This window comes from Dipodomys merriami, unplaced genomic scaffold (genome assembly GCF_024711535.1).
Source record: "Dipodomys merriami isolate MVZ:Mamm:240054 unplaced genomic scaffold, mDipMer1.0.p SCAF_41, whole genome shotgun sequence".
NCBI lineage: Eukaryota > Metazoa > Chordata > Mammalia > Rodentia > Heteromyidae > Dipodomys > Dipodomys merriami.
In genome coordinates, this window is record NW_027205715.1 from 10,767,642 (window position 1) to 10,783,048 (window position 15,407).

At 52.7% G+C, this 15,407-nt stretch overlaps 2 protein-coding genes across 4 annotated transcripts; both read right to left on the reverse strand.

The window, feature by feature from the left end:
- Nucleotides 1-752: 752 nt before the first annotated feature.
- On the reverse strand, nucleotides 753-8,184 carry LOC138807094 (microtubule-associated tyrosine carboxypeptidase 1-like). Of its 3 annotated transcripts, none has more exons than XM_069992678.1 (8): nucleotides 8,030-8,184; nucleotides 7,544-7,710; nucleotides 4,007-4,606; nucleotides 3,782-3,925; nucleotides 3,377-3,509; nucleotides 2,288-2,593; nucleotides 2,099-2,196; nucleotides 753-1,218 (listed from the first exon to the last, which is right to left on the reverse strand). In XM_069992678.1, exons 3-8 carry the CDS (start codon nucleotides 4,547-4,549, stop codon nucleotides 1,054-1,056), a joined length of 1,389 nt encoding a protein of 462 aa, XP_069848779.1. In that variant the 5' UTR covers nucleotides 4,550-4,606; nucleotides 7,544-7,710; nucleotides 8,030-8,184; the 3' UTR covers nucleotides 753-1,053. The 3 variants fall into 3 exon arrangements, with proteins under 3 accessions (XP_069848779.1, XP_069848778.1, XP_069848780.1); XM_069992677.1 differs by having other exon boundaries at nucleotides 7,544-7,792; XM_069992679.1 differs by lacking the exon at nucleotides 7,544-7,710.
- A 372-nt stretch (nucleotides 8,185-8,556) lies between these two features.
- LOC138807095 (exocyst complex component 3-like protein) lies at nucleotides 8,557-14,258 on the reverse strand. The gene is made up of 14 exons (XM_069992680.1): nucleotides 14,087-14,258; nucleotides 13,779-13,919; nucleotides 13,407-13,582; nucleotides 13,113-13,332; nucleotides 11,649-12,261; nucleotides 11,454-11,571; nucleotides 11,198-11,323; nucleotides 10,997-11,097; nucleotides 10,687-10,797; nucleotides 9,615-9,744; nucleotides 9,363-9,485; nucleotides 9,097-9,252; nucleotides 8,882-9,006; nucleotides 8,557-8,783 (listed from the first exon to the last, which is right to left on the reverse strand). Exons 2-14 carry the CDS (start codon nucleotides 13,822-13,824, stop codon nucleotides 8,594-8,596), a joined length of 2,235 nt encoding a protein of 744 aa, XP_069848781.1. The 5' UTR covers nucleotides 13,825-13,919; nucleotides 14,087-14,258; the 3' UTR covers nucleotides 8,557-8,593.
- Nucleotides 14,259-15,407: the final 1,149 nt, after the last annotated feature.

The following is a 15,407-nucleotide window of genomic DNA, read 5'->3' on the forward strand; positions in this document are numbered from 1 at the left end:
CTCTCCCTGAGAGCTCAGGGAGGGTTCTAACTAGCCACTGGCACACACAAGGCATTCTGTACATTTCCATTGACTAAGAACTTCCCAGCTGTGGTTTCCCAGTTCTACATAGGACAAGCCTATAGTAGGAGTGGGACTGACCAACTTTACACGGCTGAGTCTGCAGTGAAACTGGAAGCAACAACCAGCTCTGTACCTCTCCTGGTCCAAGAAGGGCTCAGGATTTAACAAACCCTAGGGGCCTGCCTTATAGGCTTGATTGTAGCTGCTCACAGACTAGCCCAACTTCTGCCAGAGACAAGCTGTGAGAGCATGAGACAGAAACATCAGAAACTGGTGGGGTGAGTGGGAACAGGGCCAGGTGAGCTCTTAGGCTAGACTCACAAGGCCTGACACCCAGTGATACGTATCTCTGTGTGTATGTAATGAGAGTGGGGCTTAGACTAATTGGAACCTTCCAGGAGTGGCCTATCCCTTCCAACCTCAGGAAGCAGAGCACATAAATATGGATATATACATGACCAGTGAGAGAAGCAAAATGCTGAAAGCAAGCCCCAGACCAGCTGGGTCGCTACTACCAGAACCCCTGCCCTTCGAGGCTGTATACAAGCCAGGACCTCAGGCACAAGCAATAACCCTACTCCCAACCTCCACTAAGACCCAGTGAGAGGTAGGCAGCATGAATGCTGAATGAGCACCAATGGGCCAGGTGGAGGAAGAGATTGGAGTACAGGATACCCAAAGCCATCTCATGCAAGAATTGAGTTTCTATTCCCAAACTACCCTATGTCCCCATGGATGCTCAGCTCCCTTCTGGCCCCAGGCCTCTTCTCAGTTCAGTTGTATGCCTGCTGATACTGGCCCATAGGCCCCAGTAAAGCTAGTGAGACAAAAACTTTTAGACATTGTCTTGTCCTCCCAGGATGCTCCTTGGCCTCCCAATGCCCACAAGAAACATCTAGGCTGTGGAAACACAGAGCAGACAGCTTCGTGTTCTGGGGGCCAACCTAGAGACCTCTGTCCAGGGCTTCTGCTTGTTGCCCTCAACCAATATCACTCAGGCAGCAGACGGCCAAGCTCTGCTTCATCCAGCCGGTTGGTAGTCATGATGTACTCTAGCTGCTGCCTGTAGCGTTCCAAGTCCTGCATGAAGTGAGGCACACGGGTCTTATCTAGTACTCCATAGGGCCGCAGATGGTCCACATCTTCATAGGAGACCTGAAAGGGAAAGAGCTACACCTCAGGGCTAACCAGAGCTCCCTGACTTTCTACCAGCTCATCCCAGCTCCACTCATGTAGAGCTCCCGGGACTCCTCCCCTCCTGATTCATATTTATATTATGTATCTCTATGCTCAAACCTGGATTTTGAGCTCTCTCTCTTCAGTACTGAGAAGCAAACCCAAGGGCTTGTGCTTACAAGCCAAGTGTTCTACCACGAGAGCTAGCCCTTTTGTTTTTGAAACAGGATCTCACTACTTTTTTCAGGGCTGGTCCCCTGCATGCCTCCTTTCAACACCTATGTTTTCCCTACAACCCTACTCATCTCCATCCCAGCCTAAACCTCACCTACAAAGGTGTATCCAATTGATCCATGATTCTTACTTCCCACTCTTGAGCCACAGCGCCACTTCCGGCTTTTTTCTTTTTGCTTATGTGCTGCTGAGGAATCGAACCCAGGGCCTCATGCATGCAAGGCAAGCACTCTACCACTGAGCCACCCTGAATCTTACTTCCCTACATCCAGCGCCCTCTAAAGTATCCCTTACAGTTCTGCCTAAAGCTCTTCTAGCTAGCTGCATGTTCCACTTTCCCTCTCTATTCCAGTGTAGTATAAACACTCAGTACCAGGGACTCAGTTCCTAGCCATTTCCCCAGGACCTTTCCCCAGACCCCTTCCCCAGACCTGCGCTTGGTTTGGAATGCTCACCTCCTTTGAAATGCAGTATCTATACATACATCTGCAGGCTGCCAGGCAGTCATTTCCGCCCACCATTCAGGCCTGGCATCCAGGCCTCAATGGAGCATGACTCTGACTCTGGGGAGCAAGGAGAAGGGGAAAGCTGGCTAGGGCCTGGGAAGACCTGGATAACTCCTCACCTTGCCCAAAATGGTCAGCAGCCGGAAATCAATGGTCTGGCGATGCCTCAGAATGCGCACAATGCCGTCCAGGTACACTTGGTCCTTGCTGAAGCAGCCTGTGAAGTGGGGATCAGAGAGACATCCTTGCCTGGAGCACTATCCGACACCCCATCCCAGCTCAGGCCTTCCCCGGGCTGCAGCACCCACCAGGCTGGGAGGTGTCGGTCTGGCCCCGCTTGGCACGCACGCAGTACTCCCAGCGCACATTGGTGTCCTGCACGTAGCGCGCCAGGTCCTGGAAGAGCTGGCGGAAGGACATGTGCGCGGCGCGGTGGATGGTGTAGTAGAGCAGGGCTGCGCGCCACAAGAACGGCTGCTTGCGGAACAGCACGCTGTGCAGGCTGGCCAGGCCCTCCTCCGTGGGGTTGGCTGGCCGAAGGCCATACTGCAGCCGGCCCTCTGCACTACGCCAGGGCTGTCTAGCGTTGTTCACGCCCCGCAGGTAGTGGGTACCTGCGGGGAGAATGGGGGGGAAACAGCACTGGGCGGGGTGTCTGGAGCACCCAGCCTACCTAGGGGACTCTTGTGTCCTCCTGTCCCCAAACTCAGAGCGTGCCCATGAATCCCGGACAAACGCATACTCACCCAACCCCAGGCCCTCGTCAGGTGAACTTGCATCCACATAGATGAATAGCCCCCCCCCCCCCATCTAGAGCTTTCTCCCTCCTCTCTTCCTTTCTCTCCACCAAACACATGCTGCCCCCTAGACAAAAAGAACACAGCCAACGACACGCCAACATTCCCAGAGCCCAAACCAATCATTTTGACAGGCATGGAAATGCAGTCAGAAAAACCACCTCTTGCCCAGAGCAATGGCATGCCTGAACAAAAAGGAATGGTGGTTGGCCTGGCCTTTCCCCTCCTAAACTGGGCTTTGTGTGGTAAGCTATTCCTAGAGCCCAGCTTTCCCACCTACTTGCTGGCTGGGCTAGTCAGACTCTTACAACTTTTCCTTCTGTCCCATCTGGGTCTCAGCAGCCTTGCCCCCATTGTCAAGGGAAATGGGATAGAACTGGAGAGAAACCCAAAGAGCAAGAGTGGGAGTGAGGCCAGAGAGTGGGCAGGCATTTGCTGGCCTACCTCTGTGAGCGAGAGGGAGGGAGGGGAAAAGGCCTGTCCTCCTCCTCCGGAGGGAAGAGGGAGAAACAAAGGAGGGGGTGACTGGGGCCCCCCTCACCCTCCCAACTCTCAGCCCCCTCTCATCCCAACCCACCCACCTGCCACCCACAGCCTGACCTATCTCGTGTCGCAGCATGCCCTCCAACCAGTACTGGCGGGCTCCAGTCAAGTTGATGGCCAGGGTGGGTCGGCTGTTCTCCACCATCATCACTGCCTGGGATAGCAGGTCCTCACTCAGCTGTACCACAATCTGCAGGTGGCAGTGGTGACAGGCTGAGCCAAGGTTACCAGCCTCCGGGCTGATATGCATGCAGTCCCTGTCCCCCCATGCTTCAGGGCAACCAGGCTAGACATTGGCCACGCATCCTTTTCCACTTCTCCATAGAGCCAGCTCCCACCTCCCTGGGGCAGGGGCAGACCTTCGGAGGCACACCTGATCAGGTGTGTAGTTGGGCCTAGTATCTTGAAGTAGCCCAATTTGTGCCATGTAGAAGAGGGGTCTTGAAAACAGGGCAAGCTCACCTCCCCAACACAGCCCTCCTTCTGCATGTATTTGCGCACAATGGACCAAATCTGGCACTTGGTCAACAGCTGGCCACCCGTGGAGGCCTCAAAGTGTTCATAGGTGCCAAACTTCTCCAGGACAGCCTCAATGATGCCAACAGCCTGCACAGAGAGCCACAGTGGCTGGTCAGGCCAGACCCCTTGGGTGGTTAGGGCAAGGTGAAGTGGGCAGACTGGACTGACCTGCTGGATGAACTGTCCAGAGGCTTCGCGGTATTTTTCCAGCACAGCTGTGGGCATGGGCTCCTGGTACTGGAACTGTGGATTGTAGGTGTAATTGGACTGGAAGAACTTACTCCGCTCATGGTCCATATTGGTTGGCCGAAGAGCCACCAACATGCAAGGGCTCTTGGAAGTACCATTGCTTGCATCTTTTCGAGTCTTAGCAATGTGGGGTAGGGAGGCCGCAGACCGCAGGGTGCCTCCACCTGGGTCTAGTCCTCGCCTGGATGAGGCCAGTCCCTGGATGCCACGGCCTCGTCCACCAACACTATTTACAGTGCAGATACTCTCGCTACGACGCATGTGGCCACGGTGGTCCGAGTGCTGCTTTGAGAAGGTCTGCCACTCAGTCTGGGGCTGCACTGCCAGAGCCAGCGACTGAGGCCAGGAGCACAGGGGTGGCCCATCTTGGTCTGAGGACTTCAGCCTATGGCTCTGGGACAAGGGAGTGGGCAGGCTGAGGGGGGCCTGCTCATACACCTGAGCCCCTGAATCCAGCACCATTCTGTCCTGGGGGTTGCATCCAGCCGGGTTGTTCCAACTTCCCCACACTGCCAACCTCTGAGAACACAGAAGGCCATGTGGAGACCAGGATGAGTAGATGTAGTCAGAGGAACAGGACATTCTGTGCCCACCCCCTCCCCTTGTTAGGCCCCATGTGAGCCCAGGATCCGCTGCTACCCCAATCCAAACACTTGCCCTGGAGCAAACCAAAAAGAAGAGCTATTTTATATATCTACCTAGACAGTGCTTAATGCAGTCCCTTAGCCTGGGAGCTTCAAGGAGCAAGGACTGAGCCTCTAACCCATAGTTCTAATCTCTGTGCTCAGCATTCACCCACTGTGGGAGCTCACAAATTGCAGCCTCAGCTGCCTGGACTCATCAGTAATTGAGAGAACTCTAGGAGCTGCCTTCTACCTATAGTATCTTTTTGGTCCTGCCATCTGGTTTTACCCATAGTCTCCTGCCAAGGTGACCTCAGTTTGAATGCCATAGTGCCAGGCCCCACCTGAAATGCCCTCTCTCTCCTGTGGGCCATCTGTTCAAATGCAAATTAGAAACTGCTTTTGGGAAGCAGAAGGAAACTTCAATAAATCCAAGCCAGTCCCATGTCTGCCCTTTAGCTGAGGCATCTTTCCAGTGGTCATCTAAGGCCAGCGTCAGGGCATATATCCCTGATTCTGCAGAGACTTGAGACTGACTGGAAGCTCCAGCCTTCCAGCTCCCTTGTCTGCTGGGGAACTGAAATTCAGCGCTTCTCCACTCCTACATCATCAATCACTTCCTCATCGTTGGATTCTTTCCAGCAGCATAAACATATGTTATTTCTCTATCTTAAACACAAAACAAAACAGAACCTTCACTTGAACCCACACCCCCTCCAATTACCATCCCACTGTGTCTCTCCCTAGGTGTTCCTTATAGCACAATGCCCTGACTCACATATACTCAGTCTCCAATTCCTTCTTTCCTATTCTTTAAGTTTGCTCCTGTTAGTGTTTCCCCCACACTCCATTCAAATTGACCCAATCAAGGTCATCTATGATCTTCATATTGATCAGCAGTGCTTGGCTCAATCCCTTTAATGTACTGTCCATTTCACATTTCAAACACACTAGAAGTTCTCCTCCCTCCCCACTGGCTGTTCCTTTTTGGTCTTCCTTGCCAGTTACCTGTCATTCCCATCTGCCTGATCTCTCAACATTAATGCATCAAGATGTGTCTGTGAGAATCTGTTGATCCTCACTTCATAGTAATCTCATCCATGATCATAGATTTTTTTTGCTCTGTTGCTGGGGATCAAACCCAGGTCTTTGCAAAGTAAGCATGCTCTCTACCATGAAGACATACCCCTAGCCTTCTCATGGCTCTAAGTATATTAAACACATTGTTTTAAAACCTATTTTAAAAAATTAAATACTTTTTAAAAAAAGTAATTCTGGTGTTTGATCTTAGGACCTTGTACTTGTTAAGCAGTCACTGTAACGCTTGAGTCATTCAACCAGCCCCTTTTTACATTGCTATTCTCGAGATAGGGTTTTCCTTTATGCCAGGGCCAACCTCATCTGCAATAGTCTATTTGTGCTTCCCTTTGTTATTAGGATGACAGATGCATGCCACACTGCTCAGCCACTTATTTAGATGGACTCTCGCCAACTTTTCTTCCCAGGCTTGTCTTGAACTCTGATCTCCAATCTCTGCCTCCCAAGTAGATGGTATTACTGGTTTGAACCACCATGCCTTCCATAAACTTTAGACCAGTGTTGCCGGTCTTAATATAACATTTTTACATTTTTACTTGACTAAGGAACGTCTCAAACTGAAACATGTTCCTTATCCAAAAAGGGTCCACCTCATAAAATGACATGAATCACTGTTTCACTTTCTTCAAGTTTCTGCACAGATACTATATTATCAGAAAAGTCCTGTACAAACCTCTGTAGAATAGTAAACCTTCTCTCCCCTCCCACTTTTCACAGAATTATTATTCTGGGATGCAGTTTTCACTCTGAAGAGTAGTTCTATAAATGTTCTCTGTATGGTATATTTGAATGGTATATTTGTGTTCTTTCCAGGGTTCCAGACAGGGCTTATCCCATTGTAGGGCTCATAAATAATGAATCTGAGCCAAGGGCCTGTGGCTCACACTTATAATCTTAGCTATTCAAGGAGGGTGAGATCCAGAGGATCACAATTTGAAGCCAGTCCTGGCAGAAAAGTCCTCTTGACTACATCTCCAAAATAACCAGCCAAAAGCAGGGTTGAGGGTATGTCTCAAATGACAGAACACCAGCCTAGTAATTGTTAGCCCCTGATTTCAATCTCCAGTATCACACACACACACACACACACACACACACACACACACACACACACACACACACACACACACACACACACACACACACACACACACACACTGCTTTTTCAGAACTGGAATCATTCCTTCCAGCATTGTTTCTCCATTTCCCTCTAATCTTCCTTCACCCCCACCCACCTTCCACTCTGACTAGTGTCCAGGTGCTTGAAAAAAAATTTAGGTCTTATTGTTTTAGAAAGGGGATAGGAAGGGAAGGGAGAGTAATACAGGGGGTGAGATTAATTGGAATGCATTGCTTACATAAGCGGAAAAGTCTCAATGAAATTCCCCTCCCGTATAACTAATGTATATAAATAAAAATAATCAGTATGAGTATTGCAAAAATATATTTAAGATATAAATCAGTATGAATACTGCTAAAAACAAAACAAAACATTTCAGGCCTCAGGCTTAATTCCCTGGGCTAACTACACACATTCCTGGGCTCCTTACTGGTCTCCAGGCTGCATCTGAACCAGTTCCTACCATCTCCCCTTCTTTCCCTCCACCTACCTCCACAAAATTACCAGAAATAACCTTTTTCTTCCACGTTTCAGCTCCTTGCACCAAGGAAACCATGGCAATGTCTCCTTGGGGAAAACTCTTAAGCATTTTTCAGGGTTTGGTTTAGGCCTCACCTCCTCCGGGAAGCCTTCCTGGCGTTTAGGGGGTCCCAGTTTCTCGATGGCTTCTTTGCTTCCCTAGGCTGTCATTGTCGGAGCCTAGGTACATGTCCTCCAACATGACTCAACCTCCCCAAGGGCAGGGACGGGTCCGATTCACCCTAAATTCCAAGCACCCAGCCCTGGATGCAGAATGAATGAAGGCTAGAGGAGGCGCCCCAGCCTGCTGAAGGCGGGGTCTGGTGACGAATGGGAGGGTGTGGCCTGCACCAATAAGAAACCCCGAGAGAAGTTAACGTAAAAGAGCTGCCAATGGGAACCAAGAGACCCGAGACCTGCAGCCAATAGATGGCGGGAAATAGGGTGAAGGGCGTGCCCAATGGAGGGTGGGGCAAGAGGACAATGGAGTTGGGAGGGGGAATTCTTTGATAGACCAAAAGGGGTCGCGTCGCGCGCCTTGTCTTGGCCTTTAGAGTGGAGGTCCGCGAGCCGCGCTCCCACCTGTTTCCTCCTCTTCTTATCGTCCGCGTTTTCCGCTCTGCAAAGCCGGTAGCCGGCAACCCAGCCTGCGAGAGCCAACACTGAGGACGCACGCCCTCGGGCGCGCGCACGCTCCCGGGAGGGCGCGCGGACACCGTCTTTGCCACAGCCAGCGCCTAAAACCATTGTGGGCGGAGGCAGTCGGAGCCAAGAGGGCGGAGTCCACCACACTACGTATGTGGGCGGGGTTTGTTCTAGACACGCCCCTCCACGGGTTTCTAGGTTTCCAATGCTACTGTAAGATGGGAGTCAGGGCCGGCGAAACACCAGCTCTTTGCCCAGGCATGGACACGTAGAGGAGCAGTTTGGGTACTCAATGATAGCGCAGGCGGATGTCTGGGTAGACAGGGCGCTGCCGGCGTACTAGGCCTGCAGCCTGGATAATTAAGTGATGTCTCTGTGCAAGGACCCTTTGACCTTCACAGTCGCCTTCGTTTCACCACCACCTTCACACAACTTTCCCCAACACATAGAGATTCAGGCATATGGAGGAGGCCATGGCTTTATTCTGCTGGTTGAGGAGCCTCAGGAGCAAGGGCCGGAGGGAAGGCAGGAGGAGAGCGAGGGCGCAGGCGCCGGCACCAGGCTGAAGAGTACTCGACGGCCGGTGGAGGGCGAGGGCGGCGGACCGGCCTGCAGGGAGCTGAGCGCAGCCTGGCGCTGCTCCCGGGACACGTCCCCGCGCAGGTCCAAGAGGGCGGAGATGTGATCCTCGCTGCAGGGTCACCACCGGGAAGCATCAGGCCCCGCCCCTTCTCTCTGGGACTTACTCAATTCCTCACATCCCCCACCCCCTCCTTCCCCGCTCCGTACCTCACGTCGGGAAATTGTTGCCGAAGGCCTGCCACCTCGAGGCCAAGCAGGGTAGGGTCGCTGAGATTCAGCAATTCTCTCAGCGCGAGCAGCACGGGTGCGCAATGCACGCTCTCTTCCAGGCCCTAGACACATGTGAGCAGGGTTTCACAATGGCCCCCTGGGTTCCCAGCCGAGGGTCAGTCCATTGTCTGCCCTGCCCATCGAGTTCTCACCAAACCGAGGAAAAGCTCCTTAAGCTGAGCGGCGTCGTGCAGCAGGCGCTCGGCCGCCTGGGTGCGCTCGTCCGCGCCGCGGCACACTAGACGGCCCTGCATCAGCGCGCGCAGGTACTGCAACACCACGGTGCGCTCTGCCTCCGCCAGCAGCAGCTGCAGGTGACGGTGGTGTCCAGATCGCCTTTCCCATCCGAATTGTCCCCTCCGCGGGCTTTCCTCTCGCCGCCCCTCTTCCCCTCTCCGCCCCGCCCCGCAACACACACCTGAGCTGCGGGTTTCCTCACTCGCCAGAAGTCTTGGCAGAAGCGCGACGTCTGCTCGCACACACGGTCCAACAATTCAGAGCTCGACAGCCACCGGCGCGAGGGCAAAGCCGCAAACATGGGCTGGAAAACGTACAGGGCGGAGATGAAGCTGTAGAAATGATCCGGATGCAGCAGTCCACAGAGATCCTGCCATACAGTCTGATTCTCCACCTCCCATCCTCACCCATCCCGACTGGAAGGAAGCCTCACCTGCAACTCCACCTGCAGCTCCTCCAACACTAGACGGCAGATCCTCCTCTGCAACTCGTCCAGTGCGCCTTCTACCGGAGCCAAGATCCCTGAAGCGACTCCATCGGGCAGCAGGACAGACAGTGAAGAGCTGGACAGACCAAAAAGTAAGACTTCAGGACCAAGGCCAAGGCCCGCGCTGTCTTCAGGGTAAGACCGCTCTGGCGCCACCTTGTGGCAGAAGTGTGTGGCGGGAGCGGGGCGAGAAAGGCGGTTCCGAAGGCTTAGGGTACTACTGGTTAGAGCCTAGGCTAGGCGATGCGTGATCTATGAACTAGAAAGGGACCTGCCTCTAATACTCATTTGGCTCTATTCACATAAGTCATTATTTCGGTTTCTGTTTCCTCATAAGAAAGGGAAGGGTGCTAATCTCTGTCAGGAGGAAGTGGGGGAAAAAATCAAGAACAGGACTCCCAAGAAGGGAATTTTTTTCTTGTTTTGTTTAAATCTATAACCTCAGATATTACCTGGCACAGAGTAGGGCCTGTGAATATTTGTGAAGGTACTAGTAATTGGCATCATGTGTCACTGTGATAGATATTTCACATGCATTATTTCATGTGAGTTTTCAGACTATTACATTATTGCCCACATAATATTAAAGAAAAAAAGTGAGGCTGGGGGGGGGGCGGGCAGGTGGATCACACCTGTAATCCTAGCTATTCAAGAGGCTGAGGTCTGAGGATGGTGATTCAAAGCCAATTCAGGCTGGAAAATCTATGAGATTCTTATCTCCTATTAAATAAAAACACAAACAAAAACAGAAGTAGAGCTGTGGCTCAAGTGGTAAACTGTAAGCCTGAGAACAAGAGCTCAGTGACAGTGCCCAGGCCCTGAGTTCAAGTCCTAGGATTGGCAACGACAAAAAAGGGGGGGAGGAGAGTGAGACCGTAGGTAACTCATCCAATGTCGTACAACTAGGAATGAGCAGAATTAGGATTGGATTCTCCTATCAGCTGTGTACCCACAGGTGCCCCCAATGTGAGCAGGATCCATATACAATAGGAAATCAGTCCTTGGGGACTTTGGGTACCTCAGTGCTGATTGGTGGTTGAAGGCAGCCAGTAGGTAAGGCACATAGTGAGGAGCCAGGCCTTCACCCCGAAGGTGGTCTCGCGAGAAGCGGATCAGAGCGTCACTGAAGCTGAAATGAGCAGAGGAGCTTCCTGGACTTTCTGCTTCTGTGGTGAATCCACCACCCCAGCCCTGGAAGGTTTACCCCACTTCCAAGTCCTCTTCTGAATAAGCCCTTTCCCACTGGTTATACTATCCATTCAGCACCCCCACTTTGAGTTGCTGGGGAGCAGGCTTGGGAATTGTGAGTGGGTCCTTGCGTGGCAGACCTCCTCAGGAATGTGCCCAGTTCTGACAGGGCCATGCTGTGCACCCGCTGCTGCAGTGATTCACTGACCATGTTGGTCACACGAATGTTCTCAGCCAAGATCTACAAGCAGGGATGGACAATCATCAGCAAAGTCCCAAGCCCTGTTCACCTCCCTGTTCTCTGTGAGAGTCGCCCTCTTGCCTGGCTATTCCTCACTTACCTGGAGTACAATGGCTGGCATTGGTGAGTGGTAGAAGCCAGATGAGTCTGTATTGGGTTCCTGCTCCCGGCCCCACTCAGCAACCTCCCCATCCAGAGCTTTCTGAAGCCACTGGGCCACACTTGCCTAAAAGAAAGGGTGATGGATAGCAAGATGTAGCAGGGTACTTGCTGAGATGGGTAGACATTCAACTCTGCAGATAAAGGACAGAGCCGATCAAGGGCAGAGCATCTATGTCCCGACCCCAACGACTTACCTGGACTTTGGCCACAAATGTTGCCTCCAGCTGCTCAATGTTCTCCAAGGTCAGGAGGGGCTCCAGCTGGGACACATCAGCCTCCGGCCCCAACTCTAGGTTCCCCATCATTTCCTTTCTGCAGTGGGTGACTAGGTGTCACATGGAGGCCCAGCCTCTCATCCTCCCACTTCTCCCACTTCCAAAGACACTGACCCGGGGTAGACGTGCAGTGCCCAGTGCAGCAAGGCGAAGGCGTCAGCAGCTTCCAGCTCAGGCCCTGCCAGGAGTTGCTGAAGGCTGCGGCGCAGGCCACTGTGCAGCGTGTGGGTCCAGAGCTGGACTATATTGTAGTGTGGTGGACAGCAGGGGGCTACTAGTGCCTCTGCAATGGCCAGCTCGGCAGGCAGGGCCACCTGCAGACCCTCCAGCCACCCTGCAAGGCCCCCTGGCTCTGGCAAGACAGTTGTACCAAAGTGGATCCGCTCTAGGCCTGTCTGTAGTGCCTGGAGACATCGCTGCCGCCAGTCTCGGGGAGCCTGCCCCAGGGGGGTGGTGCGTCTAGCTTCCACTTCTGCCACACGAACAGCAGCCACCAGCAGGGCTGGGTCCTCTTGTGCCAGCTGCCCTGCAGCCCCAGCAGCTGCCTCCACAGCCTGGCCCAGTGCTTCAGACAGAAGGCCCAGCCCCTGGAAGACTGGTAACTCCAGCCCCCCGAGGGCTCCCCATGTCTCCTCTTGCAGCTGCTCCAGCTCCCGCAGGCTCACATATGCCTCCAAAAGCCGTTGGGCATCAATCAGGGTCTGTGTATGGGCCACTGCAGCTGGCACTAATGAGGGAGAGAAGACAGACTCGGGTCTCAGCAATGCGGAGACTCTGAGGCTGGGTGATATAGAAAATACTTAATAACTACTACAGCATTGGCCAATCCGGAAGGATCCAGACAAAAGACCTTAAAGCCTGGTGGGCCAGGTGTCAACCTTTGAGCTGATAGAACATGAAGAAGTCAAAGATGGTGGAGAGAAGGCAGAAGCATGGCTCTAATTGCTGTTTACCCACTCTGTTAGGAGACAATTCACATACACACATTTATGGCCAGTCAGCTATAGAATGTGTGTGTGTGTGTGTGTGTGTGTGTGTGTGTGTGTGTGTGTGTGTGTGTGTGTGTGTGTGTGTGTGTGTGTGTGTGTGTGTGTGTTAGGGATTGAAGTCAAGGTCCTAAATAAGCTTGGGCATGTGTTCTACCACTGAGTCACATCCTAGCCCTTTCAAAATATAACAACCACTGGGCAGGAAAGTCCGTGAGACTTATCTCCAATTAACAACCAGAAAACTGGAAGTGGTGCTGTGGCTCCAAGTGGTAGAGCACTAGCCTTGGCAAAAAGAGCTCAAGGACAGCACCCAGGCCCTGAGTTCAAGCCCCACAACAGGAAAAAACCATTAACAATCAGTATGTGTTCAATAGCCATACTAATGGCCCATCATGATGACTCAAAGGAACCCAGGATGAGCGGGTTTTTCACCCTGCTAAATGTGCCACTTGAAGCTTGGATTTCTCTCTGGGAAGTCTGGTGCATCTCTCCATGCAATTCCGTATCTAGTTATTTTCTTCCTAAGAAGAATACTTGGGAAGATTGACTGTTGGAATCAGAGGTCTAACCAACGTTCCTAGACACTCACCTGCCTGCAGCCTGGGAAGCAACTGAGATAGGACCTGCAGTTGCTTGTGCTGAGCAACTCGCTCCCGAAGGGGCTGGAGGATCTTGGAGGCCTGGGCCAAGCTCTGGAGCAGCTCATGGGCCTGACTCAGGGCCTCATGAGTTTCCTGTACAGCCTCTAGTGCCCGAGCCAACTGCCACACTCCAGTCTGCACACCTTCCAGGTAAGACTGCACCACTGACTGGGGAAAGAAGTAACCAGTGAGGCCTGGCCGGCAGCTCACCCCACCCTGCCACCCTGCTGCTCCATGCCCACCTTGATGCGTGCTTCCAGGGAACAGGTACGTTGCACCTCACGGCTACGGTACTGGCTCAGCCTAGCCAGCTGCTCTGGCCGGTAGAAGATGCCTGAGGCCCACTTTAGCGCTGCGCCCCTGGCCAGCTGCTCCGCCCTCTCCTGCTCCGGCCATTCAGGCCACGGACAGGAAAAGCCTGGGCAGCCATGTCAGTCAGGGAGAGCCCCCGGCCGGCCGGCAAAACTGCTACCCTTCTGGATCCTCAGCCCTTCCCCCAGGATAGCATTCTCCTCCCTCTTCTCTAGTCAGACCTGGCAGGGAAGGACCCAAGCCCACCATTCCCAACTTTCTCGCCATCATCTCTCTCCCTGTCCCTGCCATTAGGCTCATACCAGGGGGAAGTGTGGGCTGCGTTTCATTTTTGGCTTCTGAGTCCATGGCCGGCCTGGAGGAATGGAGACGAGGTGGGATGGTAGTGAGGCTAGAGTAGGCAGAGTAGATGCTCCTGTGGGCTGCTGCTTCTGTCTAGGTTCCTTTGAGAAAGAAAAGGGAGGTTCTGGCCCAGCCCCCGCTCAGGAAATGAGAGGGAGGCCTTGGCCTACTGGGGTTCAGGGCTGTGTCCCTGTAAGATAGAAGTGAGGCAGGTTGGGGGTTGGGGGGACAGGCTGTTCCTGCCCAGACGGTTTGATACAGAACTTACCAGACTTGACCAGACGTCCAGCCCTCTGTTCTCTGCAGAGATCCTTAGCCTTGAGAAGGGCCCTGTCCCTCAGGAGAGCGGGGCACGCCCTCACAGATCACAGGGCCAGGGTGACTCCAGCCACACTGGCATACAGAAGCAGAATTCTTCTCCCCAAGGAAGCCTCTCTCCCTCTTCCCAACCCAGAAATCCCTTCCTTCCTCCCTCCCCCCTCACTCCAAGCAAGAAAGGAAGGAAGCCGAATCTCTGGCACTTTATTCCCAACAGGAAAGAGCATCTGGATTGAGGTGGGGAGGATTGGACGCCACTTCCCGATGAGTGGGGGCAGGGTCATATTCCCTGTGATCACCCAAGTCCTGACTGGCCCACCCAGGACCTCTTAGTACTAAGAACACAGACGTAAGCACATCTGGCCTCAACTGGGGTAAAGGGCAAAGTGTTCAGATGTGGAGGTAGACATAACAGTATGAAGACTGTGCCAATGGGCTCCTGAGAGGAGGTGTGTACCTCTGCAGAGGCGAGATCACCAGCTGTTGTGAAGAGGGGGAGTGGGGCTGATGGCAGGACAAGGGTCATGGAAGTTGTTGATCCTGAGAGTGATAGGGAGCCATGGAAGGGACTATAAGGGAGCAAAAATAGCTCAGACACTTGGTACACTACTTAAACCACTCTTTAGGACAGAGGCCCTTATTTCCTAGCTTTCAGAAGTATTAAGTTTCTGAGATCTCACAGCTGAGGCTCTGAGTTGATACTGGAGTTCAAAGACCCAATACAAAAAGCTTTCCCAATTGCAGATCTACTGATACGGGCTGAGGGCCCTGTTTTAACTACGTCTGCCCAGTTCTGCTTGTCTTATTCTCTTTACAAGTATGGACTCTCATTAGACTTGTTGCTGGTCTCAACATCTATTTTTCATAGAATCTAACCTAAAACAATATAAGTAACAATAGTAAGTAACAGTGTTTTAACAGTGTTAAAAAAATAAAATAAAGGGGCTGGGAAGATGGCTCAGTGGTAGAGCACTTGCCTTGCATGCATGAGGCCCTAGGTTCGATTCCTCAGCACTACATAAGCAAAAAAAGGAAAAAGCCGGAAGTGGTGCTGTGGCTCAAGTGGTAGAGCGCTAGCCTTGAGCTAAAGAGCTGAGAGACAGCACCCAGGCCCAGAGTTCAGGCCCCATGACCGGACCCAAAAAATAAAAATAAAAATAAATAAAATGAAGCCAGGCACCAGTGGCTCATTCCTGTAATCTTAGCTACTCAAGGCGCTGAGATCTGAGCATCATGGCTTGAAGCCAGCCCAGGCAGGAATGTCTATGAGA

What these genes read in the sequence shown, in the direction of transcription:
- LOC138807094 (XM_069992679.1), bottom strand. Translation starts at nt 4,549, where the DNA reads ATGGTGCTGGATTCAGGGGCTCAGGTGTATGAGCAGGCCCCCCTCAGC. An exon ending in CTGGACAGTTCATCCAGCAG is followed by an intron (nt 3,926 to 4,006) that starts GTCAGTCCAGTC and finishes CTCTCTGTGCAG; the next exon opens with GCTGTTGGCATCATTGAGGC. An exon ending in AGGAGGGCTGTGTTGGGGAG is followed by an intron (nt 3,510 to 3,781) that starts GTGAGCTTGCCC and finishes TGCCACCTGCAG; the next exon opens with ATTGTGGTACAGCTGAGTGA.
- LOC138807095 (XM_069992680.1), bottom strand. Translation starts at nt 13,824, where the DNA reads ATGGACTCAGAAGCCAAAAATGAAACGCAGCCCACACTTCCCCCTG. An exon ending in AGCTGCAGGTGGAGTTGCAG is followed by an intron (nt 9,486 to 9,614) that starts GTGAGGCTTCCT and finishes TACGTTTTCCAG; the next exon opens with CCCATGTTTGCGGCTTTGCC. An exon ending in CAACAATTTCCCGACGTGAG is followed by an intron (nt 8,784 to 8,881) that starts GTACGGAGCGGG and finishes GTGACCCTGCAG; the next exon opens with CGAGGATCACATCTCCGCCC.